The sequence below is a fragment of the Rhyacophila brunnea genome, unplaced genomic scaffold, assembly GCF_057557595.1.
Source record: "Rhyacophila brunnea isolate RB1 unplaced genomic scaffold, BYU_Rbru_1.0 scaffold_2, whole genome shotgun sequence".
NCBI classification, from domain to species: domain Eukaryota; kingdom Metazoa; phylum Arthropoda; class Insecta; order Trichoptera; family Rhyacophilidae; genus Rhyacophila; species Rhyacophila brunnea.
In genome coordinates, this window is record NW_028232859.1 from 51252392 (window position 1) to 51270202 (window position 17811).

At 29.0% G+C, this 17811-nt stretch overlaps 1 protein-coding gene across 8 annotated transcripts in view; it reads left to right on the plus strand.

Moving 5' to 3' along the window:
• The window catches only part of grh (grainy head), a 562310-nt gene that overhangs the window by 401120 nt on the left and 143379 nt on the right, over positions 1–17811 (plus strand). For 4 of the 8 annotated variants that reach the window (XM_085947266.1, XM_085947268.1, XM_085947267.1 and 1 more), the window contains exon 5: positions 306–641. The exons of the other annotated variants lie outside the window; for them this stretch is intronic. In XM_085947266.1, the coding sequence (XP_085803392.1) occupies positions 306–641 (336 nt within the window). The remainder of the gene's footprint in view (positions 1–305; positions 642–17811) is intronic. 8 annotated transcript variants of the gene reach the window in all.

The following is a 17811-nucleotide window of genomic DNA, read 5'->3' on the forward strand; positions in this document are numbered from 1 at the left end:
TCCATGACTGAGACTCTCTGTGTCAAGTGAATCCTGAACTTTTTTGAGTTTTCACTTGACTATTGAAGGGTTGGGAAGTCAAGGGCTCGAAAATTTTGTGCCGGTCGCCTTCTTCGGAGGGCGGGCTGCGCGCGTGTCGCAAGCTGACCGCGAGCCGGCGTCCCCGGCCTGACAGGGGGGCGACCTCCGAGGTGACCGTGGCTAACTTTTGGCCCGAGGCAGTACTCGGGCGGGCTGCGGCTCGCGGCGGGGGGTCGAGTCGAGCCTCCTCCGCCGCCGCCTGCAGCGCTGACTGGATGTTGCAGGACGACGCGGCAGCGATGTACGCCGCCACACAGATGTTCGGGTCCGGCGCCCCGAGCCCTACGCCCTATGGAGAGCAATACCCGCCACAGTACTCCGCAGCCACCCGATCGGCGCCGTTTTCCTCGGAGCCGTACTACCGGGAGTACTTTTCGGGAGAGACTACTTACCAGAGGCCCCTGTACGAGGGAGAAGCGCCTTTGGAAAGGTACCCTAGACCTCCGTACCATGGCAAGGGCGTCATAGCAGCCGCTGGACTCACAGTTGATCTACCTTCGCCTGACAGTGGAATTGGAGCCGACGCAGTCACCCCCAGAGATCAGCCAGCCACTCATCAAGTAAGTTCAAATTATCACACGTTTACTACTAGATACTGACGTCCCGTTTGCTTACCTTGTTAGATTGTGTTTAGTTATTCGTCTTATTTAGATATGTTAATGTGAATTCCTATAGAAAGTATGTGTTAGATTAGACACCTAATAATTGTTGTAGGTACCTCACCATTATTACGTATATGATGGGGTAGTTAGGTAGGTAGGTATATATATTCAATATTATTTACGTGCTTAATCATTATGAAACTAATACCTTTGGCTAATTATAATATTATGCTTACAACCATTCTAATATAATTTTCTTGGTGTAAACGCTTTTTAAAACATCAACAGGTATTATTCTAATCTAATTGAAATCCTCTGTCAACTTTAGAAAGTCAGCAAATGTGTCTTGACAGTTAATCATACGTAATAAATAAACAGTGTTTTACAGTCTATAATCCAAACTTTTATCTAAATCACTTTAAATCAAATTTAAATTTCTACGTTTTTACAATATTATGTACTTTTAAATTATTTATAAATCCACCACTTACCTACTGCATTTATTTATTTTTTACCGTCTATCTTTAATTTAAAAATACAACATAAATAATTAAACTTTCGTTGTTCGCGCCGCAGGAGAAACCATCTCCATTCTCTGAAATGTTCTGTCAAAAGTTATGTCTACTATTAAATTTGTCTTTCCGTCCGTTAAAATGTACCATCTATAAGCAGTCAGTAGGTATATCTTAACCCCGTTATACCTACGTCCCTGGCCAATTTATTATTTCTTACGATATTTAACACAATGCTTACGGGCCCTTTTAATTAATATGTTAATTTTGACACAATTTAAAAACACAATTTTGTGCGGCCCATAAGCTATGGGTTAAGAGTTTTCTACAATGGGGTAGTGCTAAATAACATAGTACTAGTTCACTGGTTTTAATTTTTCTAAAATATATTACCTATGTTTTTAATAGTTCGACGGATACCAAAAATTTTGCAACACTCGATTATCAATAGTCAAGAAAAATCCATTGGTATGCTAAAAATCAATATATTTTCCGTTAGGGAACCACTTGAATTGAACTGACTAATCACTTTCCTTCCGTTCTTACGCCCAGTTTACTGGTTCCTGATCTTTTCATGTTTAAAATAACAGCGACTTAATTTTTTTTTTCATGTGACTCAAAACTACCGCAAGTAGCATAGTATTTATGAAAATTAATTGTCCACGAAAGTGCCGGCACTCTGCCTTTTGGTGCTCAGATCCTACTGCACTACTTGTTTTCTATATGGAAGTCTCCAAAGAAATTATGTTATGCTAAAATATTTTTTTAAATGAATAATCCACAAAACAAGGATAAATTTCTATAGATACCTAAGCACAAACATTCATTTAAAATACATCAGGAAATATTATAAAATATTCTACATTCAAGTGAAACAATATTGTTTTTAAATGTCCGTTAATTTTTGTTGGGGAATTCTATAACTTTGTTCTCTCATAATGTAGCAGAGGTTGTGTAGCTTCATTACTAGTTTTGTTTTATTTAACTATACATTTGTGAATTTTGTCAGACCAAGAGATTTTATTTATTAGTTTATGTAGTACAGTGACGTTCCGTAGGTGTGGCTCAGTCATGCGTTGATTAAGGGTGGCATATTCTAAGTGACAACAAATTATAGAAGAAATGAAAATAATACCATTTTTGACGGCAGATCCGTCGAGATTTTTTTTTACTCTGTAGCAACGACAACTTATACACACTCTTATCTGTTAGTGGAAGCGAATATTGAGATTTTGAATGTTTTCATTGCATTTATTCGTTCTAGATATTGATGAATAAATATTCAAATATAATAATTATGAATGGATACTTAGGTATACAATGTAAGTGTAAATTGTTAAGAGTTGGTATTTCGAGTCTGCTTAGCCACGTCTGTAGACACTAACTATACCCATAGCCACTGGCGAAGGGTGGGGGTAGGCTATTAAGATCTGACATAAATAGTTCACATTAAACTTTGTCAGTCATATATATTTGTTTTCGTTGAACTAAGACTACAATATGCGGATAGTATTGATTAGTTTTTAAAATTAAATTAAAACCTGCGTAGACCAAGCCGTTATTAGATAATAATTAAAAATAACTCGGCTATCTATAAAATTTCTAAAACAATGCCTTTAAACCATACATAATGTTGGATATTTTATAGATAGAATAATATTTTTTATTTTTATAGTTTTGTTTGGGCAGGGCTTAATGAATTTTAAAAATGAACCAACAATATGTGTAATATGTATTTTTAATTCAACGAAAACAAATAAGTATGCATGTAAAAGTGTGCACAATTTTGTCGTACCGCGCAAAGTATTTATAACAAAACTATTATGGTTTGGTTTAGGAAGGGTTTAATTGAATTTTGAAAACTAACCAACACAATCTGTAAATTGTGATCTTAGTTCAATAAAAACAAATACAAATATCTGAGAAAATTTAGCGTGCACTATTTATATCGGAACTTAACAGCCTATCTCCACCCTTTGCCACTGCGATAGCAAATAAAATACTAGATACTTATTGAAAAAATGTTCTAAATTAGAAAGTAGTTCAATATATTATAATACCTATAATAATTTATACCAATTCTGAGTGCAAGTTGAATAGGTACTTCTTACTAACGATATGATGTTCTAGGTTTTTCTTATATACTTACTCGTATATATAAAAAAAAACAATAACATATTATATTTACCAAATGGAGTATTATTGATGTACAAAATATATGCAGAAGTCTCCGCCTTTTAACGATGCATAATTTTTGATTAAAATTTACGATTCGTCGGCTTAGTAAATATTTTTTTTTTATTGACCAATAACTAACCGTTAAAGCTACCCAGTAAACACGTCGTTTCACCCACATAGCCACTCGGTCCATCGTGACTGATAATGCATTAAATGCCCACGAAATGCTTTCCTCTGGCAGATTTAAAGCAAGCGTAATATATGGCCCGAGTGGGAGGTTGACTTAACTCTCGTTTCAATATTATTCTGCTAGAGACATAGGCAGTTACTCATGAGGACTGGTCTTCTCATATCTTGGATGACGAGGTGGCAATCACGCGGATCGACAACGCGGCCTTGCACTTGGTCGACTCCCACGGTTGCGATATGCCTTACATGAAAATAGATCGCCCATTATAATTTATGTTATTTACAATGAGTTGTTCTGATTAGAGTCTAATCTGAATTAGTTTTGAAATAAATTTCTAATAACGATCCAATACACGTCAGTCTATTATAAGATTCAACGTACTTCAGTTTTCTATTAAACTTTCTTCAAATTACAAACCAAACTATACAAAATTCAATATACCTACATAATATTATGACGTGCTAGTATCTACAGTCTACACCATTAGGTTAGGTTATGTTAGGTTATTCTAGTAAGTTCTCAATATTATAACTATTTTTTTTACGTTAATATTCAAACTAAAACATGTAATTTAGGATTTATTTTGTTTTAAGTTTTTCAAAACATAATAAATGCTAAGTATATTATATCGTAAAAATGTAGGCTTCTGCTCAATATAATCAGTTTTGATTTTCCATGAAACATATACCTATACTGGTCGCTTCAGTAAACAGTTTGAAAGTATTGAACGAATAATTATTGTTCATTTTAAGTGTCAAAAATTTAAGAAAAATATCGAGAGATCTTGGAAACATAACTATTGCGGTAGTTTAAACACTCTTTAGTGGCTTATCGCATTAGGCAAAAAACTACAAGAGATCGTACCAACCTGGCAGCGCCTTGAACCTCCACGTACCTAAATCCACCACTGTCTATAGTGTAGATTATATTAAAAAATATATCTATCGAAAACGAGCATTTTACATAATATGTAACTAATACTTAGCAGCATATAAATATTGTGGAAATAAATTCTTTTTTATTTATTAAGTATATTAAAAAAGCAGCGATATGTATAATAAATAATACAATTAATAGCCGCTGATTGAACAAATTGTTTTCGTAAAATAGATTATGTATTTTTGTCAAAGTTTTAATATTCTTTATAGCTACCCATCGTTTAACTCCCTTATCACTCTTCAATGCATGTTATTTAGTTTGATACATATAAAAAAACAAATTGTTTCTAAGTAGATACACAGTACGTTTTATATAAAATCAATAATGTTGTCTACTCGTGTACTTTTATCTACAAATTAAATTAGTTTGACAAGAGAGTTTATTGGTGAAGTATATTGTAGTTGTTCGAGTAAATTGAACGAACATTGAGTGGCCGTAAACGTCTTGTGAAATTGCAACCGCGTATTTTACACCGATTTGTATGCACATAGGTATAATGTATTTACTATGTAGGTACATTTTCACACCTACATAATTTGGTTATGGTCTTAATATAACGCCTATATCTACAACAGTAAGCTCTAATAAATAGAATAAAAAATATTTTTTCTAATCTTAACTTATGTAGTAGATAGATACATTTGCATATAATACGCAAGTTATTGGAAAACTATTATAATTAATATGTAGATATTTTGGCTCTAGAACGGGCGGGACTAGTCTGGGCGCCACGCAATCAAATGAAATTCAAAAATAATTAGACGTACATAGGCTCTTTTAAAATATATATTTAAAATTATTATTTATATTTATATTATTTAATACTTGGTAAAAAAATAAATATGCATACGAGATTTAATTATGAATGTGTTTAAGTTCCAATGAGAAGATAGTTATTTTATTTTTATATAAATCTTCAGGCATGATAATTCTCAATCCTCAATATAAAACACTATGTTAAGAGCAAATTGAATTATAACTACTTAGATAGAAATTGATTAAAATTCGTCGTCTACTTTCTGTATAAAATCGTAACGAACGTATATTTATATCATTCGACAATGCGGTGCCCAATTGTCCTGGCGCCCAGTTGTCACATTCACACTATACATTTACTCAACTAACATAACCACGTGAAACTGAAAGATGTAAAAGCATACATATTAATGTTGCATCAATATTCTTTGCATGCCAAAATTAAATTCAATATAAATAAAAAGATTTAAAGTACCCATTACACATTTTTAAGTACTTATTTTAAATTGTGAATTTAAAAAACCTTTCAAGGTCTTTGAGAAAACTTAGGCTTAATGATAAATATAACTATTAAATATTATGCAAAAATATTTAACTTTAAATTTATCATACACTCTTTTTTTTTTTTTTAATATTTTTATATTGTAAATATTCATTAAAATATAGTAAAATGCAGCTTTAGTATTTTATCACTAGGTGCATTACTGTTTACTTGTCCATCATTCGATTTGGTCGGTTTTGTAATTAAGAGTTTTGAGGTAGGTATATAACTCACCTACAGTAGTCGTAACCTAACCCGTAGGTAGAAGATTTATATGTGCATCAGTTTTATCAATGGTGAGGAGGAAAGTGACGTCACTGACGTGTGTGTGGGTCATACAGTCTTGACAGGATTGTTTTATGACTGCAGAGTGCAGACAACCCAAGTAAATTCAAAATCTTACATCCACCAGTTCCGAAATGAGAAGTCAATACTTACACATTCATCAATGTCAATTCATAAAACCGTGTTATTTATTTATTCATAAATAACGTAATTTTTTATCTAAAATTATTCCAATTGGAATTTCATTGAAAATTAATCTAACTCGATAAAAAAGTGAAAAACATGTTATAATAATAATTATTATTAGAGGGCTGGGCAGTTATACAAAAAACGTATCTTCCAAGCATAGTTAAAACCCAATGATACCTTTTAACTAAATACTTTTGTTTTAATGTCATATAGTTAAACCTCGTAACTTTTTTCATTCAACAGGTGACAATCACGTCATATTTGAAAAAAATCTCGAAACAAAATGACTTAATTTAATTTATATTGGTGTAATAAATTAAATATTTCTTTCTACTGACTGTTAATCGTAAATTTAAAGTAGTGCCCATGACAAACCTGTGTCAAAGGTAATTTGATGAGGTGTTGTAAAGGTAAGGAAATCAGCAAATGTTATTATTGTGGTGAGCTTTTTCAATTGAATGTTTTATATTTACATTAATTTTAAATAACTTTAATTTATTCTGACTTTATTATTTATATTTCCTACCAGTATATATATACATACATATTATATAACTATATGATTGCTCTTCATTCTTAGACAATATAATTATTTGTATAGCTACATTATAATATTTGCAATGCTTCCCTGCATTTCTTGAGTATTTTTAACGTCGACTGCTGAATTATTGTTATGCCACGCTTCTCATATTAGAGGTAGGGCTGCTGAAACAAAACGAATTAATTTATAAGCCCAACGTATTTTACAGTGGGATTACAATGAAATATATCGACACGCAATAAAATCTATCGTATATAATATATATACATAATAACAATATATTAAGTTCTACTTGTATAACTTATATTATTAGGTAGCTACGTTGGATATTATATATTATGTAGAGTTGTGTTTACGATTCAATGACCTCATAAAAATGGCAAATCTTGTCTGTTATTTTTTCATGTCTCTCGTGACTGGGCTATTTAAAATGATAATTTAAGGCTTCCGTGATGAAAAATTGTTTCTGCCAAATTAATTATATATTGAAATACTATATATAAAAGAAAATCATCAATAATTTTCGTAACATGAAAATACCTCATATTGTAACAAAGGGATTAATAAAAATAAAAAATATCGTTAACATCATTTTATTAAATTTGCACTATAATATTATATAACTCGGATAATTTAAAAATCAGTTAGGTATAATATACTCACAGTGATAATATTAATTATAAAAAATCATAATCACTATGACATTACATACTTACATAATAATAACTTCGAATTCACCAGTTTTTTCACCACGAATAACATTTTATTAATCCACATTTGTGTGTTTCCATCGACCAAAGATTTTTTTGAAAAGCTTCGACTACTTAGATACTACATAGCTCAACAGGCGTCGTGTTGGTTTCTTTTATTAAACAACAGCTAATAGGAGCGGTAGGTTATATGAAAGTATGGCGAAGCAGGCAGGTTATATAAAAAAAGTATGGTGAGGCAAGCTGGTAATCAATTTGCAGCAAAATTAACGTTAACATTATTAATTATATGGGTACGTTATAATGATCAAAGTAAATCCTCCGTGATGTCCTGTATTTTTTTATAGCGTCGCTATTTCTCGTAAGTTATCGGCTATTGTTGGCCTGCTTCATTCAGTTGTATGAGAAAGCCGATTCCTTGCCCCTCTTTTTATTTAATACCTCTATGAGCAGCTTTGAATAGATATTACGTACTCACTATGAAACCACGCTTTACGAAGTCATGATAGTAGGTAAATGCCTTCCTCTTATAAAGTATCTTGTATCTGATCCTGTATTAGAGTATCGTTAACTTGTATACTTAATCTCGTATTTGATTCCTTTTATTACATGCTCAAGGTATTCATTTTTTTGTGAGGAGCCAGTATTTATTTACATTTTTAAGGATTTTTTATTACTGTAATAATAAACCAAAGATATTTTTCGTATTAATCGATAACACCTATTTTTAACGCATGTATGAATGAATTAATGTCTACGCTTCTACGGCAAGCAAAGTTAACGTTAAAGTTTAAAAAATGTTAACAAAATATTCACCTACAAATTTAATAATGTACCTATCTATAAGTGATAATTACTGTACTATATATTTCAATTATTCTAATTTAATACATATTAAACATACATAATTTGAATACTTCTAAGAAATAATAATAACTAATAGAAAAAATCTTTTTTGAAAAAAATTCGACACCCAGTGTGATGTGTATTGATAACTGTGTTAAAGGAATCTTATCTAATTGTGACGAATTTTAACTAATGGTTCTTACAATACTTTTTGAAGCGTTTTCTAAATTACGTTAGGTACTTAGACTATAGATACATCGTTAGGTACTATTTGCTTTTTATTTTAAATCAAAGTACCTGGGTATTAAATTACCTTAATTACTAACCGACGTCACTCATAACTCCAAGATTTTTTTGTTATAACTTACTTGAACTTACTAATAATTTAATTAACTATTTTTTATTCAAACGAATAATTCACAAAATTTAAAAAATGTAACATTCTTTTAATTGAACATACATAATATGAAAACACTTCTGAGAAATATATAGGTTGGTATTCAATAGAAAAAATATTTTTAATAAAAATACAACACCCAGCATGCTCAATAAAAATAATGTTACATTCTTAAATCTTGTGAATTATTCGTTTGAATAAAAAAAATAGTTAATATATTAAATCAAATTCAAGTACTTATCCTATAATCACCACCGCGATTTTTGTACCTAGCATTCACTTGAAGTCGTACCACGGTCAGTATGTCTGTATTTCAGGACCAATTCACGTTTTGATTAGAAACCAAATAAATTTAAGATCACAAGACATTAGCTTTGGTGGCATGAACATGTTATTTTAGGACATGAGATACACTGGCTTTAAGGTACAGAATACGTCATTACTTTATGAAAAATATCGTGTAGTTAGTAATAATTATTGACTATTAACTTAATAAATTATTTTAAATAACACGGATATGTTTTAATGGCCTATTTCATAAAATTGTAATTTGAAAAATTCTTTTATTTTTAATTATTGGGAGTCAAAATATAAATATTTTTTCCAGAATTATTATTTATATGCATTCGTTTTACTTACATATAAATCATGTTGATCGAATGTTCTTTACGAGTCATTTAGTTTGTTTTTATTTTGTTTATTTGAGATACCTACCTAGATGCCTAGTGCCTACTTACTTGTAAAAAGGCTTTTGATTATTCGGGCGTGTTCTAATGTTTTTTTTTTCACTTAGGATTTATGACGATGCCATTATTTATGAGCATTTTAATGGTGTTTTAGTATTTTATGTGTATGGATATATAATTTTATTTTAATCATAAATAATTATATTTTATTGATGTCGAGATAACTTCTTCTGTTTTTTTACAAGTAAAAACGATCATATATATCTACTTGCAGATATTTATAATATACACAATTTTCTACATACAAGGTTTATATTTGTATTATAATTATAGGTGTAATAATAATTATTTATCTTTTGTTTTCTTAATGACTAAATACCTACTGCTAAACTTTTATATGTATATTTAAATAACTAATTATCATAATGATTTCAGGTTTATTAATTTTTCTGGAAAATTATTATATTTTGGAAAGTCAGCTTTTTTTTCAATCGTTATTTTGCACTGTCTATACCTTCTTATACATACGTCGATACACAACGATTATTTATTTACTTTGATGTCGTTTATTATAGCGATTATAAACATATAAAACTAAATGCATTCTTTCAAAAAGCGGGTCAACGGTATTTTGAGATGATTGGTTCAGTGCTTCTAAAACCTTTTTTTTTAATCACAATATTTTTACCTTAGTTATAGAAACCATATTGTTTTTTTATTTATCTGCAATAAGTCTCTTATGTTTTTAAATATGCCTAGGCATAAAATATGAAACAAATGTGTTAGTCCCCATCTAAAATACTATGTCGAATTATTCTTGAAAATATATTTTAAACCAATCTTGATAATAATAATAATATATACTAGTGGTGAGTATTCGATACTATAAATATTATTTAACTTTTACGATTACTTCTAATATAGTAATTTAAATATGATAATTTACTGATTACAAAAATTTGTATAAATACCATTAACTTTAAATATTCGAAAATAAGGACGATTCGAAAGTATCTACATATTATTTATATTTAAAAAAAATATATGTATTACAGTATTAAAATCAAATTCATTAAATAAAACACTTAAAATTACGTAATAAAACCCACTAAAATCCATGAGGAAAAGTAGGTAAATAAATTGGAAATACAATCTATATACAATGTATATATTTATATAAAATTTTGATCGGTGTCCTTATGTATTAAGTCGTAGGTACGTATCAAATATTAAATTAGTGTTCTTTACGAAGAAATTTAATTACAATTTACATTCTAATGGATTAAAGTTTTATACTATTCCATTTGAGTAGTTTTTTGCGACCCGGGTTTCGCCTTTCGGCATCTTCAGGCGCTGTACTCACCAAAAGGCAAACACACATTGACAACGAAAACTATTAACTCTAACTTATATAATAAATCAAAACAATAAAGTATGCAGAAACCTATCACCTACCTATTAAGTCAAGGATTCAATAAAAAATATATAAAAAACAAACAATTATGAATCAAGTACTTTCGGTCGATAGTATTAATATTACAATTATGAATAGTTGAAGTGTTTGTAAAAATCGCCACACCTTATCAATTATAATACACTCGATAAGCGTATAATAAATCGTCAAATCTAATAGATCATTAGTAATTTATAAACAATAAAAATACTACACTCAAGAGGTGTAAAATCGTCATCCATTCTGGGCGACAGGCGACACCAGGGTCGCAAAAAACGACTCAAATGGAATAGTACAAAACTTAAATCCATTAGAATTAAAATTCAAATTACATCAAGTACCTTTGGATGATAGTATTAATATTACAATTAACATGTATCCTTTAACATTTTCCACTGTTGAAGAGTATTGTTATAATTTTCGTTTGTTGATTGATATCCATTGGTTTCCACTGATATACTATACATTTTGCTATAAACATGTCATATTCAGCACAATTATTAAAAAGTTTGTGTCAAAATATAACATACTCCTTAGAAAGGCGCTGGCAATACAATGCAATTGGTGCCTCCGTATTAATTGCATCCGCTGTAGTGAAGTTCCGCTTCAAAGAAAGTTGGTCCAGATATTGCGTAGATTTCGTTCGGTGTCAATACAGACCGACTCTTTTACGATCGGTCCAAAATTTATAGCGGCAAGGAGATAAGGTGTTATATATTTTTTTCACTCACCCAAATACCTGTGTATATGATTACAAGAACACGTTGCTAAGCCAATAATTGGTTTCTAGACACTTCCACGCATGCGTTTGATGATAGTACACACCTATAATTTAATGGAGTTAAACACCGATCGATACCAAGTCTATTTTAATTATATTATATTAAGCGAATATATTTTGTCGGATAACACAACACATGCTATTATACCTAAATTATCAATTACTTTAAATCGTGTGTCAAAATAATGACTAATATATATATATATATATAAGTACACATATATATATATATATAAGTACACATATATAATATATATAGTCTAAGAAGTAAGTAGTTCTAATTAAATATGTATATTATATATCAGTGGTGAAGGGTGGAGGTAGGCTATTAAGATCCGACATAAATAGTGCACACTGAACTTTGTCAGTCTTACGTGTTTGTTTTCATTGAACTAATACTACAATGTGTAGATAGTTTTTGTTAGTTTTTAAAATTCAATTAAACCCTGCCTAATCCAAGCCATAGTAGATAATAGTCAACAAATAATATTCATCTATCTATATCTATAATATTTAAAATTATCCCATTCAACCATACATAACTTTAGATATCTTATAGAGATTGAAGAATATTCTGTATTGATTATGGTTTGGTTTGCAGGGCTTAATGAATTTAAATGTAAATGTATTCTTAATTCAACAAAAACAAATAATTATGACTGAAAAAGTGTGCACTATTTTTGATTATTCGCCCGTAGCAAACCTAAATTATTATGGTTTGGTTTAGGCAGGGTTCAATTGAATTTTAAAAACTTACCAACACCATCTGCAAATTGTATTATTAGTTCAACGAAAATAAATAAATATGACTGACAAATTTTAGTGTTTACTATTCATGTCGAATCTTAACAGCCTACTTTCACCCTTCGTCACTGTTATATATAGTCAGGATGAGTGTGGTGACTAGAAAAATCCGGTGATAGAATTACAAAACATACAGTATAATAAAAAAAATGTTCAACATGAAATTCATTTTATTCATATCAAGTTGGTCTTCGACATGATTACAATTTATTTTCTCGAAAAGTCAAATATATTTTACATAAATATATTAAAACTATTAATTATTTGCCCACGATAGCCGAGCGGCTTACGCGTCGGCTTACAATGTCGTGGATCCCAGGTTCCAATCCTGAGTCTAGCAAATATTATTATTTATTAAATTATTAATTATTTTTCAATTTGTCTTTGGAGTCAGAGTATGGACTTAATAGTTTGAGCAAGTGGCTAACATCCGTTTCATGTAAAAACAATAATCTTTTGGGCCCATATGATCCTATTAGGATCAAACATGGTCAAAAGAAAAGAAGAATTAATTATTCACAAAACAAAAGAATCTATTAAACTACCTTTAAATGATTAAAAATAAATGTAATAATAAGATGAAAACCTTTAATAGAAATAAGTATATTTCAATAATATTTTCTGTTTTTAAATAAATATAATATGTAAGCATAATATGTCTGGTTTTTTAAATATTGTATTTAAATAGATTTTCCCACTACAGTGTTACTTAAATTTGAGATAATTTCTAACCTATCAGTTACGTCAATTATTTATGTTTATTAGTATGTATTTTAAAACTATTTTTTGTTATTATGTTTTTAAGTAAAACAATCGTCTTAATTTTGTCACTCATACTAATATGCAAGTAGTGTAGTTAAAATTAATATAAGTTTGTACGTACGTCACAAATGTTATTCAATGTAATTTTGTTACGTACGTAGGTATATGCATAGATAATTCATAATAATTCAATATTATTTGTTTTTAATAAATACAAAATAACAATATGTAATGACTTCGATGTAACATTATACGTGCGTCAGAATGTTCGTATTTAAAGAAGAAAAATAATACATGATAAGTCGTAAAAATTCATACGAAAACTAATGTGTGTTATCATGAATATAAAAGACTCAAGCATCTACGAAGCGGGTAAAATAAAATTATACACGATGTAAAAATCTTCGCTATGCTGAATCGCGATGTCCTTGATTTTTATAGGGTATCTGATGTAGCATGTACACAAAGTTTTAACACTTTGGTTCATGATGAATACATTTGATCTTATAAATAATATTTATTTCCTTCTCCACTATAAATTCTACATAATCTATATTTATAACAATTATTGTTATTTTGGATGTAGATACGAGTACAATAGATAGATAAATAAATGTATTTAATCAATCGTTTAAATGTTTTATTTATTATCACATCATCACGGTACAGTATTTATATACCAATACAACATACATTTTACAACAAAAATAACATATTATTATAATATTTTTATTTGCACTCTTTAGGTTGTATTTGTAGGTAAAGTTTATTAAAATAAAAGATTTCATACAGAATTATTACATGGAGAATTAATATATAAATACATAATAATAACAATAAAAGATTAAAATATTTAGTTACAATAATAACTTATTGTCCAAAAACTACATAGTATAATCACACTGATAATAATTTAAAGACAAAAATATGTATGTAACTACCATAAGTTATTGCGACAGTTAATATGAATAGATAAATGAAAAGAATTAAAATATAAAGAAGGTAGGAAAAAATTTAGTTTTAACGTTGTTTTCGCCATTGGCTCTCATTTTTTTTCATGTTTTCTATTTTCAATGCGATATGAAACTTGGCTGCCTGCTGAAGAGTTTTCCTAACATTGTACACAAAAAATCGACGTTGGTCACTTGCTCACCTTCTTAGGTGTATGTATGTTCACCATCGAAAATATATTGATAAACAACAAGTGAATTTTGTGATAGACGTAATATTCGCATCTCATCAGCTGACGTCTTCATAAGTGGACACCTTACCACGCGTCCATTTCGAACGTTTTTTTACATTTTTAAATTAATGCAATAGCTATTTAATAATCATATTTTATTGTTTTTCTCAAAAAAAATCATTGAAATTTAACGGTCTATATTAATTTTTTTAGTGTTATTTAGATAAAATCAAATTACTTAGATATTGAAGATTCATGGTTTATGATAATTATATACAAATCAATTCAGTGAAAAAATTTTAGACTATAAATATTCAAATGATTTTTTTGTATTATTATAACACTTAGTTAAATTGGTAGCTATGGAAAAAAATATTTTGTCTATTTTGACGAATTAAAAATGGCGTTAGAGAAAATTGTTGGGAAATATGTATCATTTATTATAATATTCCTACTAGTCTTGTTTTTTTGTTGACTCTTTTATTTCGTGAATTGATCGAATTAAGTTAGCCTATTTACAAATTGTTGTAATAAATAAATGTTGAAAAAGGTTGTAATTATTGATCAATGATCAAAGTCTACTTTTGAATAGATTCAAGAGTATAATTCAACGTTGTTTTTTAATTACTCTTTAGAAGAAGTCGTAGTCAAAGTAATAATTATTATCAAAATATCATCCGTGTTTTATTTTTTTCTAAATTTATCGAGACTTCGGTGTTAAATTTTAATACGCGGCACGCTATCAAAGCCGTAAGCGTTCATTATATTCGGGAAGTCGTAAATATTTGGAGAGACCGACGGGTGATTTTATTTGCACCACTGTGAGACGCTCCGCCTATTCACCTGGGCATTTCAATCATATTCACAGGTGGGTCACACAGTAGGCAAGATTATTTTCATATACTGACTCATAGTTACTAAATTATTTTTTAATGCCCAACAATATTTTTAAAAATTATGACGTATTTCCAAAGTATACGTAAGTACATTTAAAAGAATTGTCAATAAGTAGGTATTTTACAGAAACTTAGGATTAAATATTGACAAATTTAATATACTGTAAAAATATAAAAATCATTACGTACCTACTTGTACAATTAATGTGTATCATAAATATATAAATAACATATTCTTATGGCTGCTTTTTGAAATGCTAACGCATATTCACGCAAAACGTATCAATTAGTAGAACGCTGTGATAAATAATATATATTTATATATATTTTTAGGATACCCGTAGGCACATGATTGACAATTTAATAATTGTTTCGTTTGGTATTACAAAAATTTAATTAAAACATGACGATATAAAGTTATAATATCTGTGTACCAAATTTTAAGTTTCTAGGCATACGGATAGTAAATTAAAATCAACTAGAAGATTATATTATAATATATAAAGTTATTTTTAAGTTTTTATTAAAATTCATAATATAAACATGAACGTATTATCAGTACTCTTATTAGGCAAAATTAACCATAATAAATGATCGGTGTTAATTCATATGGATAAAGTACACTATCAATGTGTTTTAATTTTATTAATACTATTAATAGTATATCTTTCCACAATGAATTGACAGTTAGTGCCATTAAAATGGTGAGTACTTTTGTTTATTTATATTTATTTTACTTTTGTTTATTCTATAATAAAAAAAACAACATAAATAATCCATGTGTATGGATGGATTCTATAAAAGAAATCTTAATCAGGGCTGTAAAGGTTTTATATATTTTTATGGCGACACATGTGACAAAGAATTTATTGTATGCCATCGTTGGGTATATGTAGACTCCAATAAAGAACATAATTTATGTTTTGCTTATTATTTGTACGTTGTATGATATCCGACTTTATTATATTTTACGGCTTACAAATTTTTGGAATATAATAGAATCAAACTTTAAAATAATTTTTGTGTTGTTTTGATAATTTGGTATATTTTTGGAACGCATCTAATACTATTTTCAAAAATTAAACAATCATTATTTTAAATAAAAACTGTATCAGAGGGTGTTATTTTTAATAGTAATTAGTGACAATGCATATCTATACAAATAAGGTGCACATTAATTTGTAAAAACCACCCTCTATCCACTAATTACATAAGTACGTAATATTATATAATACAATATTTCCAGAAAAGTCAGTTCTTGACAAAATTTTATTCCAAGTGTAATACGATATGCTTTGAGAAAATTATTATATTATGTTATCTAAAATACCGACAGGTATTTCTAAACTATTCAATATATTCAATAACTTAGTAGCAGGTTACTATAAAATGACCTGAGGTTGTTTATTTAAATAAATTAAACAAAACAAAACATAAAACACTTCATCCACACAAATTAATAACAATAAAGACCAGTTTTTTTCCACCTAGAAGAATATTGTCAACTGAGCTCGCATAGTCCTATTCTTACAGCGTTTCATTTTCTATTATATTACTTAGTAAATTAACAGTGATTGTTTATTCATCAGATTTGTTTAGATATTAAAAAAAACTATATAATACAACACAGTATTATATACTTACTTATAGTTTAAATATTTTTATAATATATATGCTATAAAAGTGTCATTATAATAATATATCTGTCGTTTTCTCTGGTCAGAATAATAATATTATTACTACAGTATTATGTAATTCAGTATTTTATACCTTGACTTGGACTTAAACCTGCACTTCTTAATTGAGACCTAGAGCATTCTACTGCATCTCGTGCCGATATCCTGACTGTTAATAAAAAATGATTCATGACCATCTCCAGGTTTTCAACACGCAGGTTACCTTGGCGGATATAATTGAGTACACGGCGCATTGTGTTTGCAGTGACTTCTTAATAAAGTCATTGATGGATTTATGGATTGATTTTACGACGCTTTTTATTATGCAAACGGGTATAAAGGATGCATCGTAGCCGACAAGTTTACATATGAACTTTTTGCAAAAAGGAAAGCCCCTGCCATAAAAGCTATAGGATGTCGTTGATCGTAAATTAATTCTACGCGTATCATCACTAATTATTATGATAAACATTTATTGGTAGGTACTACGCTTCTGTAAACAGTGACGTCCCAAGCCAAAGTTCCGCCCTTAGGCAGACTTAGTTTCGTGAGCTTTTATTTTTAGTCAGAAATTGTATTCAATTTTTTTTTTAAATAAATACCTGCATATATATAATATTATAATAAATTATAACATTTTATCTATCTTAAATAGACAAATGCATCAAAAATATTGTATAAAAAAATGTATAATTATAATTATGTACTCGTCTACTTAGGATTAGAGAATTTCCACTAAAATTACTTTGAAACAGCACCGGTTTTAGGTATATAGTAATCTAAAGCACTGACAAGTTTGAAGG